This window comes from Phytophthora cinnamomi (assembly GCF_018691715.1).
Source record: "Phytophthora cinnamomi strain GKB4 chromosome Unknown Contig53, whole genome shotgun sequence".
Taxonomy (NCBI): Eukaryota; Oomycota; class Peronosporomycetes; order Peronosporales; family Peronosporaceae; genus Phytophthora; species Phytophthora cinnamomi.
The window spans coordinates 792405-811615 of NW_027150986.1; the positions used below are offsets into that span (position 1 = coordinate 792405).

The following is a 19211-nucleotide window of genomic DNA, read 5'->3' on the forward strand; positions in this document are numbered from 1 at the left end:
CCACCGAGAACTTCTTCGCAATCATTTGGCGGAATGAAAGCAGTACGCTAGAGGAAGATCGAAGTTAGCACCAAATCCCACCGCCGACTACCACGTATCGATCAATGTATCGTACCTGGAATGCGTGAACAAGTCTGTCTCTCCGAAGGCGTAGCCCGGGATAATTGGCACGCCATATTTCAGTGCCAGGCGGATGTGACCCTTGCGCTTCTTGACGTAGATCGTGTGGTCTCCCCGCTGAGACAGCATCTGCTCGGCGATTCCGCCCACCAGAATCACCAAACTCTTGCCGTCCCGAAGCACCTAAACACAACAAGCACAACAAAGTCGTCAGGAACCAGCAACACAAAGCACCACAGCCTATATCCACCAACTTTCTCCGCAACACTGCGTCGGGCATCCACACAGCCAGACCACAGCACGTATTCACGGTAAAACGGCACCCGAAAGCAAACCGAGGCCGCCAAGTGACGGCGTGTGGACAGCGGGGCCGTCTCGTAGAATGCTGAAGCAAAGCACAAGAATACCGTTAGTTGGGGTATCTGTCAGTCAGTTCATCTTCAGGTTAGCGCACGTGGAACTGTTTGGCCCGACATCAACAGCCCGTGGTGGGTGGACAGCAGTCCGTGTGGGTGGGAGCAGAAGATGTGTTGCTTGGTGGCGTCAATGGGCTCTTCGAACTCTAGCGTCCTGAATGTGCGCCATACCGCGCCCGATGAACGTCGCGAACCATGGCCAGTAGCGCTCTCCCGTGTATTCCGAGCCGTCCAAATACGAGGGTAGGTATGCAGCGACGCACGCCGACGATATAGTCACTGCCACGCTCGTGTGGAGGGATACGCACACAGACACAACTGCCACTGCCAGAGCGGCGCCAAGCAGCCACGTGCGCTGCTGTCCTGTCATGCTCGACTCCGATTCCGCAGATCGTGACATGATGAAGTTCTCTGGATTTTATCCAGAGTAGTTGGGGCGATACAAGTGCGCGTACTAGTCCCTATATAAACACAGATCCCTGAATTTCGTATAAGACGACAAAACATAATATACCGGAACGAACCTGTTAGGTTTGATACATGGGCAGATAGTATATTATCCAGTGCGTGTTGCCTGAGTCTTTTAGGGGCGACATTCGCGTGACAAGATAATCTGGACGGTGTTTGTAGTCATTGGGGGGGTTCCCACCGGTAACTCTTGAGTAGGCGTTTTTGAGAACCTAACCTGATTCATTACTTTCCTACTCAATAACCCGTCAGAAGGTGCGGATTTTTGCAGTAGGATTTCTGCTACTGCAAAATTTATTGAGTAGGGGGCGGGGAGAAGGTCTCATGGCGAAGATAAAGCAGCAGAAGCAGCAGGGCGAATCTCGTGCTCGAGGGCCTAACTGGACTACAACGGAGATCCTGAAGCTCATCGAGGCATGGCGAGTTGAGCTGGATACCCCAGCAGAGAAGGGGAGCCGACTAGTCCCCCCTAACGTTAATTTCAACCTCGCGGTTGAGCCGAACGTCAAGAATCAGAGGTTGAGGTTAAAGCCTACGTCTGTACACTTTCATTGCACACTTTATACTCATTATTGGAGGGAAGGCAGTTGTGCCGCAGATGGTGGACTTGCGCTTCGTGCTGCGGCAAGTGCTGGGCCTCGCGCATTAAAAGTGCGTGGCCTGCCAGCGTCTGTGTGAGATGCTGGAACATGACGGCCGCGTGCGTCTCGTGCAGACACCAATGACCACGGGCCTGCAGCTATCCTTCGGCGCCGCGGCCACCGACACGGACAGCTTGGCCACGACGGACAACAACCTGCTATATAACACAATCGGTACGCAGCCGATGAAGGCCGGCGGTGCGCAGTGTGAGGCGTTAAAAGCGCAAGCAAAGATATCATCAATTAGCAAGTAAAATACTTACGAATTAGTTTCACACAACTTGTTTTGCGGTCGGCATTTTCAGCCATGAACACTATATCACGCACTAGGCTAGGATCCATTTGACAGCGCTTCGCTGTCACTGTGTTGCCTGCCGTGGAAAACGCCCGTTCTGATGGCACTGATGTAGCGACGCATCCTAACCACTTTCGTGCCAAAAGCTTAAGAGAAGGGTATTGTTGACCGTTCACAGACCACCATACAAGGATCCTGCTTACGGGGACAATCTTCGCAGCATCGAGATAAGAAACAAATTCCTGAGCGCACGTGAGCCGAATATTTTGAAGCAACAGACCATCACCAGAAGGCAAATTTTCTTCTTCGTCACCAGAGCCCAACACGTCGTCTCAAACACCAGCTGAATCATCACTTGGAGATCGCTGCAAAGAGCTTCTGCGTGATTGTTGGGCCGGTGTACGTGATTGTTCTGCAAAATCAAAGGTGGCTAATGCAGCAGCGTCAACTAATGCGTGTTTTGCTGCCTCAACTTCATCAGGTCGTACCCAATTCATTTTGTGGAAACGCGGATCCAGAAACGTGATCCAAACCAGCTCAAACTTCAGCCCTTGAAAACGCTCTATGAAAAGCGAAAGAATGGCTTTACGAACCACGTGCATTTTGAAAGCGTATCAGCTTGAAAGTCATGGCGGGCCACAAGTCGCACCTGCTTATCAAGATAGTTGAGCTACTAAGCACTTTTTTTGATCCTGCGGAGCATGGGGAAGGCCAATGCTAATGTAGTATAGTAATTACCTCCAAGAACCTTGGTAACAGCGGCGATAGGGTCCAGCAGCGCTACCATACACTTAATCATAAACCAATCCCTAGGCACTGGGTACTTGTCTTGACTGAGATCCCTAAATTCCGCCTACCCCTCTGGCTTCTCAAGATAAGTAAAAAAAGGTATCTAGAGGTGCTTCGAGCTCAATAAGTCGCTCCAGCATATCACGACACGAATTCCATCTTGTCGGACAATCTGTGATTAAATGCAGCGGTGGTCTTTTCCATTCCTCGCTCTGTATAGCGTCCAAGCGATTTGTCGCTTTTGGCCACTTGCGAAAATACGTTGCGAGGGTGCGAAATCGCTGGACAACGTCACGAATGGCGGCTAACGCACGTTTTCCAGCTGTGTCGTTCTTTAGTGACTTAAGTAGATTTGTTTCGATCTCACTCAGCACCTCTTGTTGCTTCTCCTCGGAGGCAACAACAATTTCATCTTCTTGTAGAGTTCCGCCATGAACAGGTACATCGATTGCAGCTGTCGTAATGGAATTAGCCACCATAGTTTCACCAATAGATCCTTTCTGTCGCGCCAAGGCGCTACCCAAAACTAGATGCAGCGAGTGGGCGATGCATGATGTTATTTACACCTAATATATTGCTAGCGAGAACGGCATTTGAAGCGCCGTCGCGAATCAATAATGTGCACATCGCCAAGTTAGCTCCCACCGTTCCAGCATTTTCTCCAACCCGGTCGCTATAGCAACACCAGTATCCATACCGGGAAATACCTCGACTTCAAGCGTCCAACTACACATTGTGAAGTCTTCTTCGAGGTAATGCAGGGTTAGCGCCATATAACTTTGGGCCGGGCGACTTGTCCAAATGTCCGTTGTAATGCAAACGTACTGACAACTCGTGTGGATACGAGCTTTTAATGAAGCTCTCAACTCAGTCTCAACTCGCTCAATATCAGCTCGTAACTGTGTAGCACCCGGTACATCTAACACTACACCACCCAGTTCCTGCGTAATAAAACAATAAATTCGAGGAGACCGGGATCCTCAATGATGGCTAGCGGCCGCATGCTTTGTGCCACCCATTTAGCAAGTAGTCCGTTGGCATAGCTCTGTTGAGCCTTTGTCACCACCGTAAGCTGTCGCTTGGTCGATTCTGGAACCAAGTCAAATGCATTCTGCAACTGCCGTTTCACCGTACGAGCCCTGATCTCTTGGCGATCTTGTTCAGCTCTTAGAAGCACATCCATATGATACTTCTGCATATGCAGCTTAACCGCATTGGTCGAGCCATGTGAATACTTCACGAGAGAGTGGTATTTTGTGCAGTGTGCTGAAGATGCCATTTTTGAGTTAAGCTTATCGATCGGTAGTGATGCCCACTGGTCACCGGGAACAAGGCGGATAAACTCCCACCTTTCGGGGTACTTTGGGCGCCACATTTTGAACAGGTTGCTCGGTTCAGGCGCTCTGGGCAGGAGAGGCTCAGCATGAACTTGTGAGGGGCTTGGCGCACTCAATCTTGGCGACCGTCTGACGGCGATAGGTTGGCGAGAAGACCTCGCGGACGACTGGCTTCTGGGAGTTGGCGCTCGGTTTCGAGCTCGAGAAGGAATCGGCGAAGTGAACGATAGAGTCGACGCAGAACGAATAGCCGCAGGTATGACAGGAGAACTATGAGGGCCTTCGTTCATGGTATTCGCAGCTGGAGCTTCTATTGCGTTCCGCAGGTAGATGACGGAGTTTGTCAGATTTTCTAGGCTAGGCAATGTGAGGCTGACAGCGCTTTACCAACCTCTCAACCTCAACCGACAACGTTTCGGTTAAGTTCGTTGACCGAACGTTGAGCCAATCAACGTTGAGAGGCCTAGAGTCGACGGCCCTTCTTAACACGCGAGTATTCGAGCAATTCAAGACGCTGTGTGGTGGCACCACGTCTCGCAGTGAGAAAGCAGTAATCGACAAGAAGAACAACTTGCCTGTTGCATACAAGTTCATAGTCGCATTTAACAACAACCGTGTGGTCGGATCAACCGGCCAGCCTTGTTGGTTTGAACTGTCACGTGAGCAAAAGAAAGCCATCAAGGCTGCTAACAAGATGGACGCTCGCAATGCCGACATGGATATAGCCGTATTCAATGCTTTGAAGAACATCTTAGGCGGTGATGACTCTGTCGAGCCTTCCGCTTTAGTTTCCTCTACGCCTATCTTTGAGAGAGAGGATAGTAGTGCTCCTCGTCAGACATATATTGCGGACTTCGCTGACAACAACCAAAACACGGATGCAGCGCAATCTTCGTACAGTGGTGGAGACAATCCACTGGTACAGGCATTGCCACTGAGCAAGTACTGCACTGCTTCATCAGTGTCGTCACTGTCCTCGCCGCCGCTAGATGATGCGTAGCCTCGAGACAGAAACCTATGCAGAACTACTAGCGTTCCGCTAGCCAGCTCTTCCATCGTCAAGCAGCTCTTTGGAATGGACGAAAGGCCGCGCCTTCTCAAAATATGCCGGTGGAAACACAACTCATGATTTCGCTGGATTTATTGAGTCGCCAATCTTGAGTAGCCTACTAAAAATTTGCCTGGTCCCCATTTAGCCCTAACTTTCATGAGGGGCTCAAGTTACGAGACCTGGCAGTAGATATTCGCCCGACTACAAATAGATCGATGCCAGTCTCAGTTAGTACAATCCTACGATTCCATGCTCCCTAACCGAGGCTACGTTGTTGGTCGTATATGATCTCCCGTGCACCCGTAGCTGCAAGCTCGTCTCCGGTCTCAGCTATCTATGTTTTTGTTGCCCAGTTCCAGCAACGCCAGAATTGCGTGGCCATGAACAGGCGTCTCAGGACCCAGCTAGCTATACAGGCTGTATCGCCAAGTCCCAGCAACGCGTATCAGGACTCAGCTATGTAGGCTTTCTTGCCACGTCCCAGCAACGCCACGCTGCTTCTCGCCGCAGAAGAACTGGACGGTGAACGGCGGTGTGGACAAGATCATCTCCGCGCTGGAGTCTATGAAGGAGTCGTACCCAACGCTGTCGACGGCCGACCTGGTCGTGCTGGCGGGCCAGGTGGCGCTCGAGGACGCCGGCAACGTGACAATCGACTTCCTGGGCGGACGCACGGACGCCAACAACGGAAACGCACGGAGCAGAAGGCGATGGGCTACAGCGGCTCGTACAGCAACGGCTCGCTCACGCTGTCGAACGAGTAATTCCAGGTGCTCCTGAACGAGGCGTGGGCGGAGGTGTCGGAGAAGGAGTACAAAGTTGAGGGAAAGGGCGTGTACACGATGGACACGGGCCTAGCGCTGCTGGCGGCGCCCGAGCTGAAGGAGGCGGTGCAACTGTTCGCTTCGGAGGAGGGCGTCTTCAAGCACTTGTTAAATTCGGCGTGAGCCAAGGTCACGGCACTCGACCACTTCAACGTGACCAGCTACTAAGCAGGGCGGCGGCGCGTGTAAGGTATACTAGTCGATAAATACAGTTAACCCTGCACACCACAGTGCAAGCGCGGTAGCATAATTAAAGCGAAGTTTATATGACCGACTGGTTGCTTGCCTTTATTTCATTTATCAGCGTGATGGCTCTCTTCTCACTCGCAGGCGCCGTGGCCAGGCGCAATGTGAGTCAAACTTACTCTCTTTGCGCTTGCTGAGTAAGGTAGGCGGCTCTTTGGGGTCAGCATCGATGTTCGCGACCACAACCACCAACTTCGGAATCCCATTCACACCAACACAAGAGGCACTGGCAGAAGCAGAGAGGCTGAGCAGAGCTTTTCATGATAAAATCCAGAGAAACATTACTTCTCCGTGCTTTAGCACGGCTTAGTTTCGTACCAGTTAACACGGTACTGTGCTTAGTCAGTTTAGGGCAGCGTGATGATAAGATCTGGGAAGGCGATGCCAAAGCCCCGCTCTAATATGGAGAATACGCCATCCATGCAGTTTGCTAGTGATGAACCCGAATCTAGTATCGACAACACGCTCTTGGCGACCACTTGTGGCTAGTTGGTGGGGTGTACTACTGGCATTCCGCAGAGGGGAGAGTCGTCGTCATGACTTGTTCAACGTGAAATTCACTAGACCAAGTTCGACTCCAGATCAGCTGTTTTCGTCCCTCAAGGGGTCCGGCATGACATCTCCAAGTTGGTAAGCCAGAAAATGCGATCGGAGTGCATGCCAATGCTTCAAAATGTCGCCTACCAACCTCGCGTCCAGGCAGCCGGCAAAATCCCATCGGCCAACAATTCGACGGAAAACAGATCTGTTTCAACTTGGGGGTTAGCAGTGATAACTTATCACCGGAAGAATCTCATACAGAGGCCTAGGTGGGCGGTGGGTAAAAGATGCGCATTAAGCGATGTACCAGCATTTGTTTGAAGCGTGTAAAATTTCTTTAAAATAAACACTCCCAATCTTCTGCAAATACTTCAACACGGATAAGCTTGACCAATATCTGCAGTGTAGATTCAGTGATCCTCCTAACACCCACAAACAAGAAAGTATGCTTCACAGAACTTATCCAACGACCGCTGCAATGCGAAGCACCGCATCGTCGTCTCTGCTAATGAGATGATACTTCTCTTCCTATCGTGCAACGTTGCCGTGGACGCGCGAGAGTCGGCGACGAGTGAGCAAAACGCAGCACGACACGTATCGATGTCATCGCTTTCATGGTCATCGATCTGCCCACGAACGTGCTCAAGGTTTTCCCACAATGTAGCGTACTGCAGGATCATGGCATCGGATTGATCTACGTCGCATTGGATGGAAGCCAGCAGCCCTTGCGTATTCGCAACGATTTCGGGGATAAATTCCCAGTTCGCCGCACTTGGTATCGAAATGTCTCTAACCTCGATCGCTTGGCTGGTGGTGGTCAGGTTGGCCAGCCTTGCCAGCTCGTCAACCACCGTAGAGATCTTGACCCGCTTCTCTGGATCCAGCACACACATCTTTCTCACTAGCCTCCACTGATCGTCATCGCAGATCGTAGGCCGTGACGGCGGTATGCCACGTGTAGCGTGATATTTTACTGCGGTTCTATCAGCAACACGCCACGGCAGACAACGACTCGAGTCTTTGCCTGTTTTCACTGCCTCCACAACTCGCAGTGCCTCTACAATACACATATCCAGAGAATACACATCCGACGCAAATGTCGGCCGCTTGTTGGTATCGAGCAGCTCTGGGGCCACCCAGTTCCACGCACCAGACACCAAGGTCTCCTCTTCCCCACTTGCGACCGAACTCAGACCGAAATCTGTCACCTTCGCCTTCATGTCGCTTCCGACAACAAATTTGTTCCCTTTCAGGTCTCCGTGGACTACGCCTCGAGCGTGTAGATACTGAACGCCCAGCGCGGCTTCATACAATTTCGACCACAATTCGTCAGGGTGTTTTCGCAAGTAGCTGACCAGGGTTCCGATTGCGGCGTATTCGCAGACGAAGAACGGTCTGCCAATATGACAGGCGCCAAAGAGTCGAACGACGTGGGGTGACTGAAGCCAAACCAAATGCCAACTTCGCGGCGGAATATTGATAGAGCCTCAGCCCTTTTGCCAGCGATTACTTCGGCTTGAATAGCTGACGGATCGTTCGATGTTAACCAACTGGACTCGACGGTGGACGATGCATTTGCTTTACCATCCGATCCAGCCAACGTCACGCGCTTCACCACCACATCCGAGTCTAACCATTTGGCTCGATACACGCTCCCGAAACCACCTTCTCCCAAACAATTCCACTCGTCGACGACCAACTCGTACCAGGGGATGAACCATTCCGGTGTAAACTGCGATAAACCATCGGCTTCTAGCTTGCTGGTCATCTCATCGAACGTGTGCTTCATCACCTCAAGTTGATTGCTTGTGTATTTGCCAATGGGATTTTTCATTTCAGTTTCCAACGACCTCAGAAATGCTGAGCGTTCTTCGGTCGACTTCAACTCCTGTAGCACAAGAAAGGTGTCGGATACGCCTGACACGAACCGTTCGGTATGCCCACCTTGTCGCTGCTTCCATCGCGCTTCTCTCTGTCGAATCACCCGGATCTTGTAAGCCTAGTGATGCCATGAGCGATTCCATTCGCCACTGAAATGCGTAAGAGCTGGTGGCGGTGGCTCGAGTTGACGACAACCGCATCATGCGAGCTTGTTCAGGAGACAACTTGACCGTCTCATAAAACTCTGCGAGCAGCGTATGAAATCGACAGGAGAGGGTGGCATTGTGCGTTGATTCTAGCAGGCACTCGTATATTCTCTTGAGTTCGGCGAAGGCTTGGCGATTTTGCGCGATGTCACATTTGTCCATGTACGTTTGGAGTTTTAACCACAGTTCGTGAATTTTGCCGTACGCATAGTCTGCGGGTTCATGCTCTGACTGGGAGTGTTCAGAACTCGCTTTGATTGCCAAACGCTCGAGTTCGCGGACAACAGAAGAGGGACTGGCGCGTTTGTGAGGGTTTTGGCAGCACATGCGCCACACGAGATCGCGTGCATCTCCCGGGGGCAGGCTGGAGCGCACCAAAAGAGGCCTCTTGATTGGTCTGTATCTGTCTCTGGCGTCCAGTGCTCTTTACGGAACTGCGCCGACCAATGCATGGCCGAATCATTATCACCTCCCCACGGTGTCGTTCCGGTCACAGCCTCCAAAATGGACATTCCCAAGGAATACATATCCGACTCGTACGATGGAATCTCACCTCTTAAAACTTCAGGTGCCTGCCAGCGTCTGGATCCAACCACTCGCGATGATACTTGACTGGACTTCTCCATTGAACCACTCAACCCGAAATTCGATAGCTTTGCCAAACCATCGCTACCGATTAATATGTTACTGCAACGAAGATCACCATGGACGACACCTCGTTCGTGGAGGTACTCCAGTCCCAAAGCTGCGTCATGGAAATATTTCCACAATTTTGGGCTTTCCACGGAAGAAGCGCGGACCCGTTCAAGAAGGGATCCGTGGCTGGCATATTCACATACGAAAAATCGGATGTGGGGATTAGCCTCACACGCGCCATACATTCTAATCACGTTGGGATGGCGGAGTCGCTGCCACAGGAGAATTTCATCCTCAAATGGCGAATGCGATGCATCTGAAATGAACAACTTCACGACTACGTCGGCATCGAGCCACTTGGCGTGGAACTCATCCCCAGTATTTCCCTTCCGATGAAGAGGGTCAACTCGATTTCAGAGGGAGGGATTCTAAACGCTGAACGACGGGAACACGGAGTTACAGTGTTAGAAATTCCTGCTAAGTCACTAGTACACGGCAGCATAGCAGGCGAAAGAAATGGCGTGAGAATACGCTGAATCTCATGGTATCCATAATCCGCGGCAATTCGGAGAGCTGTACGTCCGTCGTCGGTCTTGGTGTTCACATGTGCGTTGCACTGCTCAACGAGATATCGAACGACCTCAACTTCGCCACCCTGTGCTGCCCACATCAGCACTGTTTTCCCCTTTTCATTCCTGGTATTCACATGAGCACCGCATTCTTCGACGAAGTACCGCACAAGTTCGTGGTAGCCGTGTCTAGCGGCCCACATCAAAACTGTATTTCCGCCTTCATTCGTAGCATTTACGTCGGCATCACATTGTTCAGTGAGATACCGAGCAAGTTGAATGTGTTCCTTCTCAACAGCCAGTATTAGTGCGGTGTCTCCCTTTTCGTTCTTGACATTCACGTCTGCGCCACAGTGCTCAACAAGGTGCTGGACAACTTCTACGTAGCCTTTGCAGCAGCTTTCGTCACTGCAGTGTTGCCTTCACCGTTAGCAATGGCGATATCAGCATTACATTGCGCAGCAAGGTACTGAACGACTTGGATTTTATCGTTTTCAGCCGCCAGCATCAAAGCTGTATCTCCGTTCCCATTCTTGGCATTTATATCGACTCCGCAATTCTCAACAAGGTACGAAACAACTTCAATCCTCCCGTCTTCAGCAGCCCACATCAGCGCCGCATCACCAGTGTTGCATTTGGTATTGACATTCGCGCGACAACGTTCAGCGAGATACCGCACGGTCTGGATGTTACCTTGTGCGGCGGCCCTCATGATTGCAGTGGCTCCGCCTTCACTTTGGCATTAACATCTGCGCCACTCTTTTCAACGAGGTACTGTACCACCGCCCTCATGTCGTTATGTGCAGCCCACATCAGCGCTGTGTTTCCATCGCACTTGTCCTTGACATTCACGTCCGCCCCGCACTGTTCCACGAGGTATCGGACAATCTCCATATTGCCATGTGAAGATGCAAATATGATAGCTCTGGCGCCGTCCTCACTCATGACGTCGGCACCGCAGTGTTCGACGAGATACTGCACAATTTCGATACTCGCGCTTGTAGCACTCCACATGAGCACTTCATTGACGACGTTGGGATTCTCTCCACTTACCTCAGCAAGGTACCGGACGAGTTCAAGCTTTCCGTCTCGAGCCGCCAGCATCAAGGCCGTGAATCCGTCATTACTCTTGACACTAATGTCTGCAGCACGCTGTTCCACAAGGTACCGGACGATTTCAATGCGGTCGTTCTTACTAGCCACCATCAGCACAGTGTTCCCGTCGTGATTCTTCGCATTGACGTCCGCGCCGCATTCCTCAGCAAGACACCGAACAACTTCAGTCCTCCCTGTGGCAGCAGCCCACATGAGCGCCGTCGCTCCAGCTTCGTTCCTGGCATCCACGTCAGCGCCACACTGGCTAACGAGGTGTCGAACGACTTGTACGTTGCCGTGTGCAGCGGCCACCGCCAGTGCTGCGTCCCCCCCATTATTCCTAGCTTCGACAGCAGCGCCACACTGGCCAACGAGGTACGACACCATTTCGAGGTGGTTCTCTCGAGCGGCCCCCATGAGTGCTGTGTACCCGCTGGTGTTCTTGACATCCACGTCGAGCCCACAGTGTTCCACGAGGTACCGAGCCACCTCCATGTGCCCGTTTGCAGCAGCTAGCAGCAGCGCCGAGGACCCATCTTCATCCGTAGCACTTCCATCGGCGTCACACTGTTCAGCGAGGTAGCGCACGACCTCCGTGCAGCCAAATCGAGCGGCCACCACGAGCGCTGTGAATCCATTCGCGGTCCTGGCGTTGACGTCGGCGCCGCCTTGTTCTGCGAGATACCGGACGACGGCGAGCTCACCGCTCATAGCGGCACACACGAGCGCCGACGCGCGGTTTTCAGTCGCGAATTCCACGTCGACGGCGCATTGTTCGACGAGGAACCGCACGACTGGAAGGTGGCCGCCTACAGCAGCCCACAGCAGAGCATGCCCCCCGTTGAGGTCGGTGCATTGAGGCGCCAACTCCTGCACCTTAGCGAGGTCGCCCACCTTCGCAGCCTCTACGAACACCGACGCCTCCATCTCGGACGTATCTGTAGCGGAGGGGGGACTGATTCAAGAAGCAGAAAATACGGCCAACCACCGGCCCGAAGCAGCGCCACAGCGAACTCGTGCTTGGTTTGCCTAGCACAGGGGATGCAGCAGAGAGCACAGGGTGTTGGTGTTGGATACTATCCGACACCAACATCCGCCGGACCTAGCACTTCGCACGCTCGTCGCCCGTCTGAGAGATCGCTGGGCTCTCGGTGGCCGATAGGCTCTTGGTGACAGGCGCGCGGTTGCTTCAACGCTGATTTCGGCTCGGTAGAGTAGGATACCTTTGACCGTGTACGCATAGCACTTCGTCGGAAGAAGCGGAGGGTGACGCTGGCCACTCCGACCCTAGCAGTGCAGTGCAGGGTGTGGGGCAGAGAGCACCAGCGGTGCCGTGCCCAGGATGCTCAGTCTCCATTCCGACACCGACCGCGAAGACGAAAACAGAGCGATGCTGGCTGCGAACAACCAACGCGGATACCATGGCCAGGCTGACTTGGAGCATGCCCTCGAAGGCTTTCGCAGCACAGACGAGAACGTCAAGGACGACAACAGAGACAACGCGTTAACTACGGCCGCTGGATATGGCCAGATTGAAATGGTGCAGTTCTTCGTCGAAAATTGTGGCGCGGACGTGAATTGGAGAGACCAAGAGGGAAACACAGCTCTGATGAAGGCTGCGGAAACAGGCCGCTTGGATGTTGTGCGGTACCTCGCTCAAGAACGCGGAGCACAGGTGAATATCAAGAACAAGGATGGGAACACGGCTATGCGACTCGCTAAGGATCACGGGCACAATGACATTGTGCAGGTACTTATGCCATTTATTGGTGTACTGCATGAGACTCGACCCCGCAGAGGCTATGGTAGCACCCGGAAACGACTATATCGATGGGCAGTCAGCCTCAGGGCAAAAAATGATCAGCGCCAGGGTGTTGATTCGGTGGCGAACGTTTGTTCTATGCATTGGGGATGAAGCAGATATGGCCAACAGTGTTGTATCACCTTCCGCCCACTCGCTCAGCTGCACTATTCCTCCGATTGAAGTCGAGCTGACCCTTTTAACCTGAAAGGTGATACCGGAGGTGACTTCCAAGCCATGTGGCTTGATGCCGATGCTGTCGTGAAACTGTTCATTCCAGATGCTTCGCACTCGTCATTTGACGATGAGGTGTGTCTGTGGCAACGGCTTCGACACCCTAACGTGATCAAGATGTACGGCGCATGCGACGCTGGTTCATACCTGAAGTTTTCGTATGCGAGTACGCCAGCAAGGGTTCTCTTCTTGAGCATGTGGCGATATCCTCTGCAGTGACGGAGAACGCAATGTGGAAATATTTGTACGAAGCGGCGTTAGGTCTCGAGTATCTCCACGAGCGCGGTATCTTCCACGGCAATGTCCGTTGCAGCAATATACTGATCGGCAACGATGGTATAGCGAAGTTGTCGAATTTTGGTCTGAGTGGCTCGAAGAAAAGGTCAATTGGTGGTCCCGCGCGTGTCATTGGATCGATGCGTTGGCAGGCTCCTGAGGTTTTGGAAGGTGGTTCGCCGTCAAACATGTCGGATGTGTATTCATTGGGTATGTGCATATTGGAGGCTGCGACCGGGAACAAACCATGGGGCGATAGAGACGATGGTTGGGTCAGGTTTTGTAAAGAACAATGGACCCCAGAGATGAGTATCGATCCTAAATTTGCCCCGAAGTGTCCCCAGGCTACCATACGCGCGCTGGTGTGGCGCATGTGCTCTAGGAATTATCGAAAGCGTGCCAACCTCTCGTCTGTCATCGGCGAACTGGAAGGTTTAGCCTCAGAGGAGAGTTCCGAGCTTCAATATCGCCCCGCAGACACATTCGATAAATACGAGAACAGCCGCATGACAGAAAAGTGGTTGAGACTACCAGCGATTGTGGGGAAATCTGACAACATTCACTATTGCCGAGCATTCAATGCGCTCAAGACAATATATGAATGCCTGCAAGTGGCTACCCACCGCCACACGCTACTCGCGCGTTTCGACGCTCTTCTTACCGAGTTTACCCAGATGGTCACAATGCCACCGGAAGAAGCTGAAGTGATGCGGTTATCATCAACGCGCGCCACTTCCAACAGCTACTACTCGATCCAATGGCGCATCGAGTCACTGATGGCATCATTAGGCCTAAAAGACCCAGTGGACGCAACAGCACCGCGATGGCAGGCGTACGAGGACAAATCCACCAAAGTTGGCACGAAAGATGCTACGGATCTTACACCAGAATGGTTCATTCCCTGGTTCGAGCTGATTATTGACGACTGGTGTTGCGTAGGTGAAGGTGGGTTTGGGAGCGTATTTCGAGCCAAGTGGCTGGAGTCAGATGTGGTGGTGAAACGAGTTACGTTGGCTAGTTCGCATGGTACGACAGATTCTTCAGCTTCGACGTATTATTCGAGTGTATCGGCGTCCGATGAACCATCAGCTACTCAAGCTGAAGCGAACGTTACGAAAAGAGCAGAAGCCGTAGGAATTTTCCGCTGTGAAGTCGGCATTTGGTTTCGTTTTAACCATCCTCACGTTGTTCGACTCTTCGGCGCTTGCCACGTTGGAAGACCATTCTTCGTCTGCGAATATGCCCCACACGGAACCTTGGTTAACTATTTGCGAAAAAATCCTGATGAGCTGTGGGCGAAGTTATACGAGGCAGCACTAGGAGTCCAATACCTCCATGCTCGATGCATTGTCCATGGTGATCTGAAAGGGAACAACATTGTGATCGGGAGCGATCTGAAATCAAAGGTGACGGACTTTGGCCTCAGTTCCGTCGCAAGCAGTGGGGATAAGGTTTTGATTTCAAGTGCGGTGCATTGGGTGGCCCCCGAGTTACTCGAAGGCAACAACAAAGTGCCAACTTTCGCGTCGGATGTATATTCTTTTGGTATGTGTGTTGTGGAGGCACTGCGAGTGGTGGAAGCAGTGACATCCAACGAAGGCCCGCGTGTATGTACGCCGTGGCGTGTTGGTGACAGAACTGCGGTAAAGTATCACGCCACACACGGCAAGTTACCATCTCGACCCACGATTTGCGAGGACAATCAGTGGGAACTGATCACGCAGATGTGTGTGCAGCAGCCCGAGAAACGGATCAAGATGTCAACGGTGGTTGACAAGCTGGCTGGACTGGCCAGCATTAACCCCGCCAGCCAACTGAACACAGCTATGGGTTCTCCGCATACTGCCGATGTGAAGTGGGAATCTATCCCCGAGTCGGTTGCCGCGGCAAGACAACTGTTGACTACGCTGCAAGGGACCATCACCCAACCTGATGCCCCGATTTCGCTTTACGTTTCCTTGTGGGAAAAACTTGACAAGGTTCATAGGCGGATTGATGTCGGTCAGAGTAGTGCGTGCTGTTCTGCATTTTGCTCACTCGTTACCGCCGCGCGTGAGTCCACGAAGCAGCTACAACACACAAATGGCAGTGTCGTCTCGCTAGCCACCTCTACGATGCGGTGTTATGCGTTGCTGCGGTCGTTGGATAAATTTTGCGACGCGTATTTCATTGTCTGACGGAACTTTTAAGCTAGCGCCGGCCTCAGTTAAAAGCGAAGTTGCCTCATGGTCACCATTATCAATTATTGATACCGTATTGTGATCGAACGAACAATTTCCCAACCAGTCCGCCGGTGTCTCGTAGCGCCGAGGGGCTACAGACAAGTACAAGTGTTGACTTCGTCAAGTGGTCTTCGGAGTCCCCCCCCCCGCCTCTGAATCAGTGGCCATGCGCATCCGCAACCTGATTCAATCTCCATCCTAACGGGAACGAAGACAGTCGTGTGTGAAGGCCCGGCAAAGATGCTTCAGACGCAATAGTGTTCTCACTACTGGGAGGGCGTGAGAAAAGAAATTGCTTACAAGAGCACATTCCTGGACATTTGCATCGGCATCGCCATTGGCCAGCCAGGACCCGCACGACTTTTCTAGCCTTGTCATTCACGTCTGTGCCGCATTCCTCCACGAGGAAGTGCACGATATCCTTGTGTGCTCCAACGAAAAGACGATAGGATTGTGTCGGTATCGCAACCCCCTTAGTTAGCTAAACGAGTTGATCGGTAAAACCGAATCATTTGCGACCACTTCGACTGTGATCAGGGGTTAGCACCATCGTTTTCTTCATCGTCAGATACCACTTCGAAGTCGTCCATGAACATAGCGTGTCGCCTGAGAAAAAGGTCGTGGTGGTCGATAGGACCATCATCAAACTCCTCCCCATCTTCATCACTTCCACCACCATCGCTGTCAGCATGGCCAACGTACTCATCTTCGATAAACACGTCGCCATCCTGGAATCCAGGGCCCCAGTCTAACTCGATGTTATCGATACGACGAAAACTTTCTTCGTTGTCCCGACAGAGCACGATATGCAAGTCCAACAATGGATGCGCGTCCGCAACCTTTTCCAGTAGTGGTTTGAGCTCATCGCGAACGTACGATATGCTCCATTCCTTGTCCACGGACGAACTGTGCGGGTTAAATACATTCAAAGATATTTTGTGGTCGCATGATGCAACACCTAACTCTGATTTGTTTCTGCCAGACTTGTCAGCAGATCTAGCAACTCAAGGTAAAAGGGATGGGGCAGCACAGTGTCGTGGCCATTTGGACCCGCAAGACTGATGTCAAGGCTGCGATTTCCGCCACCGCCTCCAACTGTCTTGAAAACACGCCGCACAAACTCAATTACACCGTTCCCAGAGCAGCAAACGGGCGAAAGCTCAATCGAAGCCAAGCGCGGCTGGTCCCCCAGCGCAAGTAGTGCGCAGTCTGTAAAGGTTCGAATTGGTCTGACCGAACGATTGCCTCCATACGAAGAGCAGTCATGCACGTAAACGGATTGTAAAAGCGGACAGCGTTCAACTACCGCTTCCCAAAACTTGTCTCCAAATACGTCAGCGTCCAGAAGCGGCTCGCTAGCTGCTTCATTTTTTTCCTGATCAATAGCGATCTCCAGTTCTGCTAACGAGGGGCAGCCTTTTAGTAAAGCCGCCACATCGTTAGCCAGCAATCCGTAGCCGGGTCTCCTCTTACCAGGCACACCCGCTGTGCTGTCCATTTTGAAATAATCCCCCCAGTTCCACGACAGATTCGACGTGAGCGCCAGCTTCTTCAGCCTCGGCTTGACGTGCTGTCCAAACACCCTAAAAAACGGGTCCGCAAAGGGCACGACCGCCCAGTTAAAATCCCGCAGGTTGGTGCACGTCCTGTTGAAGTGCTCCCACGTGTCGAGCGAGATCATCCACTTCTCCTCACACGTGACGTCGTTCATCTCGTCGATAGCATGGGTGTACCCGTCCAGGTACTCGACATTGGGGCAGAACTGGATCACGTCCTCGATGAACGCCGTGCTGGTGCGCCACCTGTCCTCCTCCTCCCTCGTGGGCACCGCGAGCTGCTTGAGCCCGCCGCGCTTGCCCTTGAGGTGCCACCTCTCCAGCGCCTCCCGGAGCACCTCCATGACCCTCCGCGCGGCCGCGCAGTCGACCATGGCCGCCATGTCCTGCTTGCGGGGCAGCACCAGCATCTCCAGCTGCAGACAGTGCCTGGCCGCCGTCTGCAGCAGCAGCGGCACGTGGCGGCTCTCGAGCGGCATTTGGCGCAGGTCCAGGCGCTTGAGCGCGGGCATTTGCGCGAACAGCACGTCCCACGGGACCTCGCGGTCCTCCATCCACCACCACACGCCCGTGACGAAGCGCGCGCCGTCCGAGCGGCCCATGCGCACGCGCAGGTCGCGCACCGAGCGGCCCCGAAGCTGCACCTGTCGGCGGATGGCCAGCACCTCGGCCCGCGAGCCGAACTTGAGCGTCAGCTGCATGGTGTCGCGTCGGAAGCGCGCCGCCAGCTCGTCCACCGCCTGGTACCAGCCTCTGGCCACGAGCGCCACGTCCTTCAGGTCCTTGGCGTGCAGCGAGCGGCGCGCCGGCCCCAGCTCCTGCGTGAAGTAGAACATGGCGAACTCCAGCACCAGCGAGAAGAGCGACAGCGGCAGCGACTTGCAGCTGCTCGGCGGCGGCCGCACCGGAGACCCGGCCCCGGACGAGCTCGCCGGGCGCTTGGCCGCCATGCGTCGATTCTGTCCACCTCAAAATCTAGCAGTGGCTGCCCTGCCGACAATGGTGTTTGTACATATCGCAGGTTGCACGTGGGGGTGGCTACAGACTGTGTCTAACTTCGATTTTTGTATCGCTATCTTCTTGTAGTTATTTTGCTTACAATAGTCACTAAATCGAGGGTTGATATTTTCGCACATGAATAAAAACAACTATTATTATGCTTTGCAATGCGTTTGTCGTTTTCACCTACTGTTTTGCCCGAGTTATAATATCTGGCGCCCGATATAAAAACAGATGGCCATTAAATCCTCCAAGTTATAATCGCCAGCCTCGATATCGATCTCGATTTACGCTATCTGTGGTCGAATTGCCGATCCAAAAACGAAATTCGGGCCGATTTAATTTAAATCGCGATGTCTGTGTACGGATTATAATGCTGCGCTTTATATATATGTATAAAATATGCAATTGGACACTTACATCTGGACACTTGACGAGTGGTCGGCAGATCGCGCTGCTGATCTGTCGAAGCACCGCAGTTTCCGAAAACCTTCACCTTGGACAAGTGGAGCATGTACTCTCTCGACTACCGTTGGCGAGCCGTTTTTCTTATGCATGTGTATGGAATATGTATGCAGTATGTTATCGATATATTTGGGCCTAACGTGCGAACACTGCAACGTTGGTACAAGTTGTTTTTGACCGATGGTGTGGTTGATGAAGGAGATCGAACTAACCGCTCGTCGCGTTGGCCGAACGACGTGGTAACCCGTGTTCGAAAGTACGTGAAAGCCCACCCTACATTTTATTTAGAGGAGCCACAGCAGTTCATACGAAACGCTTTTCCTAAAGTAAAATGGTAGCGTAGTATCAACATGTGGTCTTACATGGCGGGGAACTGCTTGCGCGACAGACAAGCGGAAAGCCCAGTGTTGCAGGGGCCGCTCGTGCACTCACAGGCGAAGCTAACGAGCCGTTAAACACGTCCAACAGAGCCGTACCGGAGCAGCAGTAGCCGGCGACGTTACCTCGGTGTCCTGAGAACCAACGATGCGCCCGTTATGTTAAG

At 52.7% G+C, this 19211-nt stretch overlaps 1 protein-coding gene across 1 annotated transcript; it reads right to left on the reverse strand.

The window, feature by feature from the left end:
• Positions 1-21: 21 nt before the first annotated feature.
• On the reverse strand, positions 22-18153 carry IUM83_00201 (uncharacterized protein; the record flags this gene model as incomplete). The annotated part of the gene is made up of 7 exons (XM_067923955.1): positions 22-47; positions 116-134; positions 271-303; positions 375-387; positions 484-505; positions 575-690; positions 17519-18153. The coding sequence occupies 7 exons, from the start codon at positions 18151-18153 to the stop codon at positions 22-24; spliced, it is 864 nt and encodes a 287-aa protein (XP_067788821.1).
• Positions 18154-19211: the final 1058 nt, after the last annotated feature.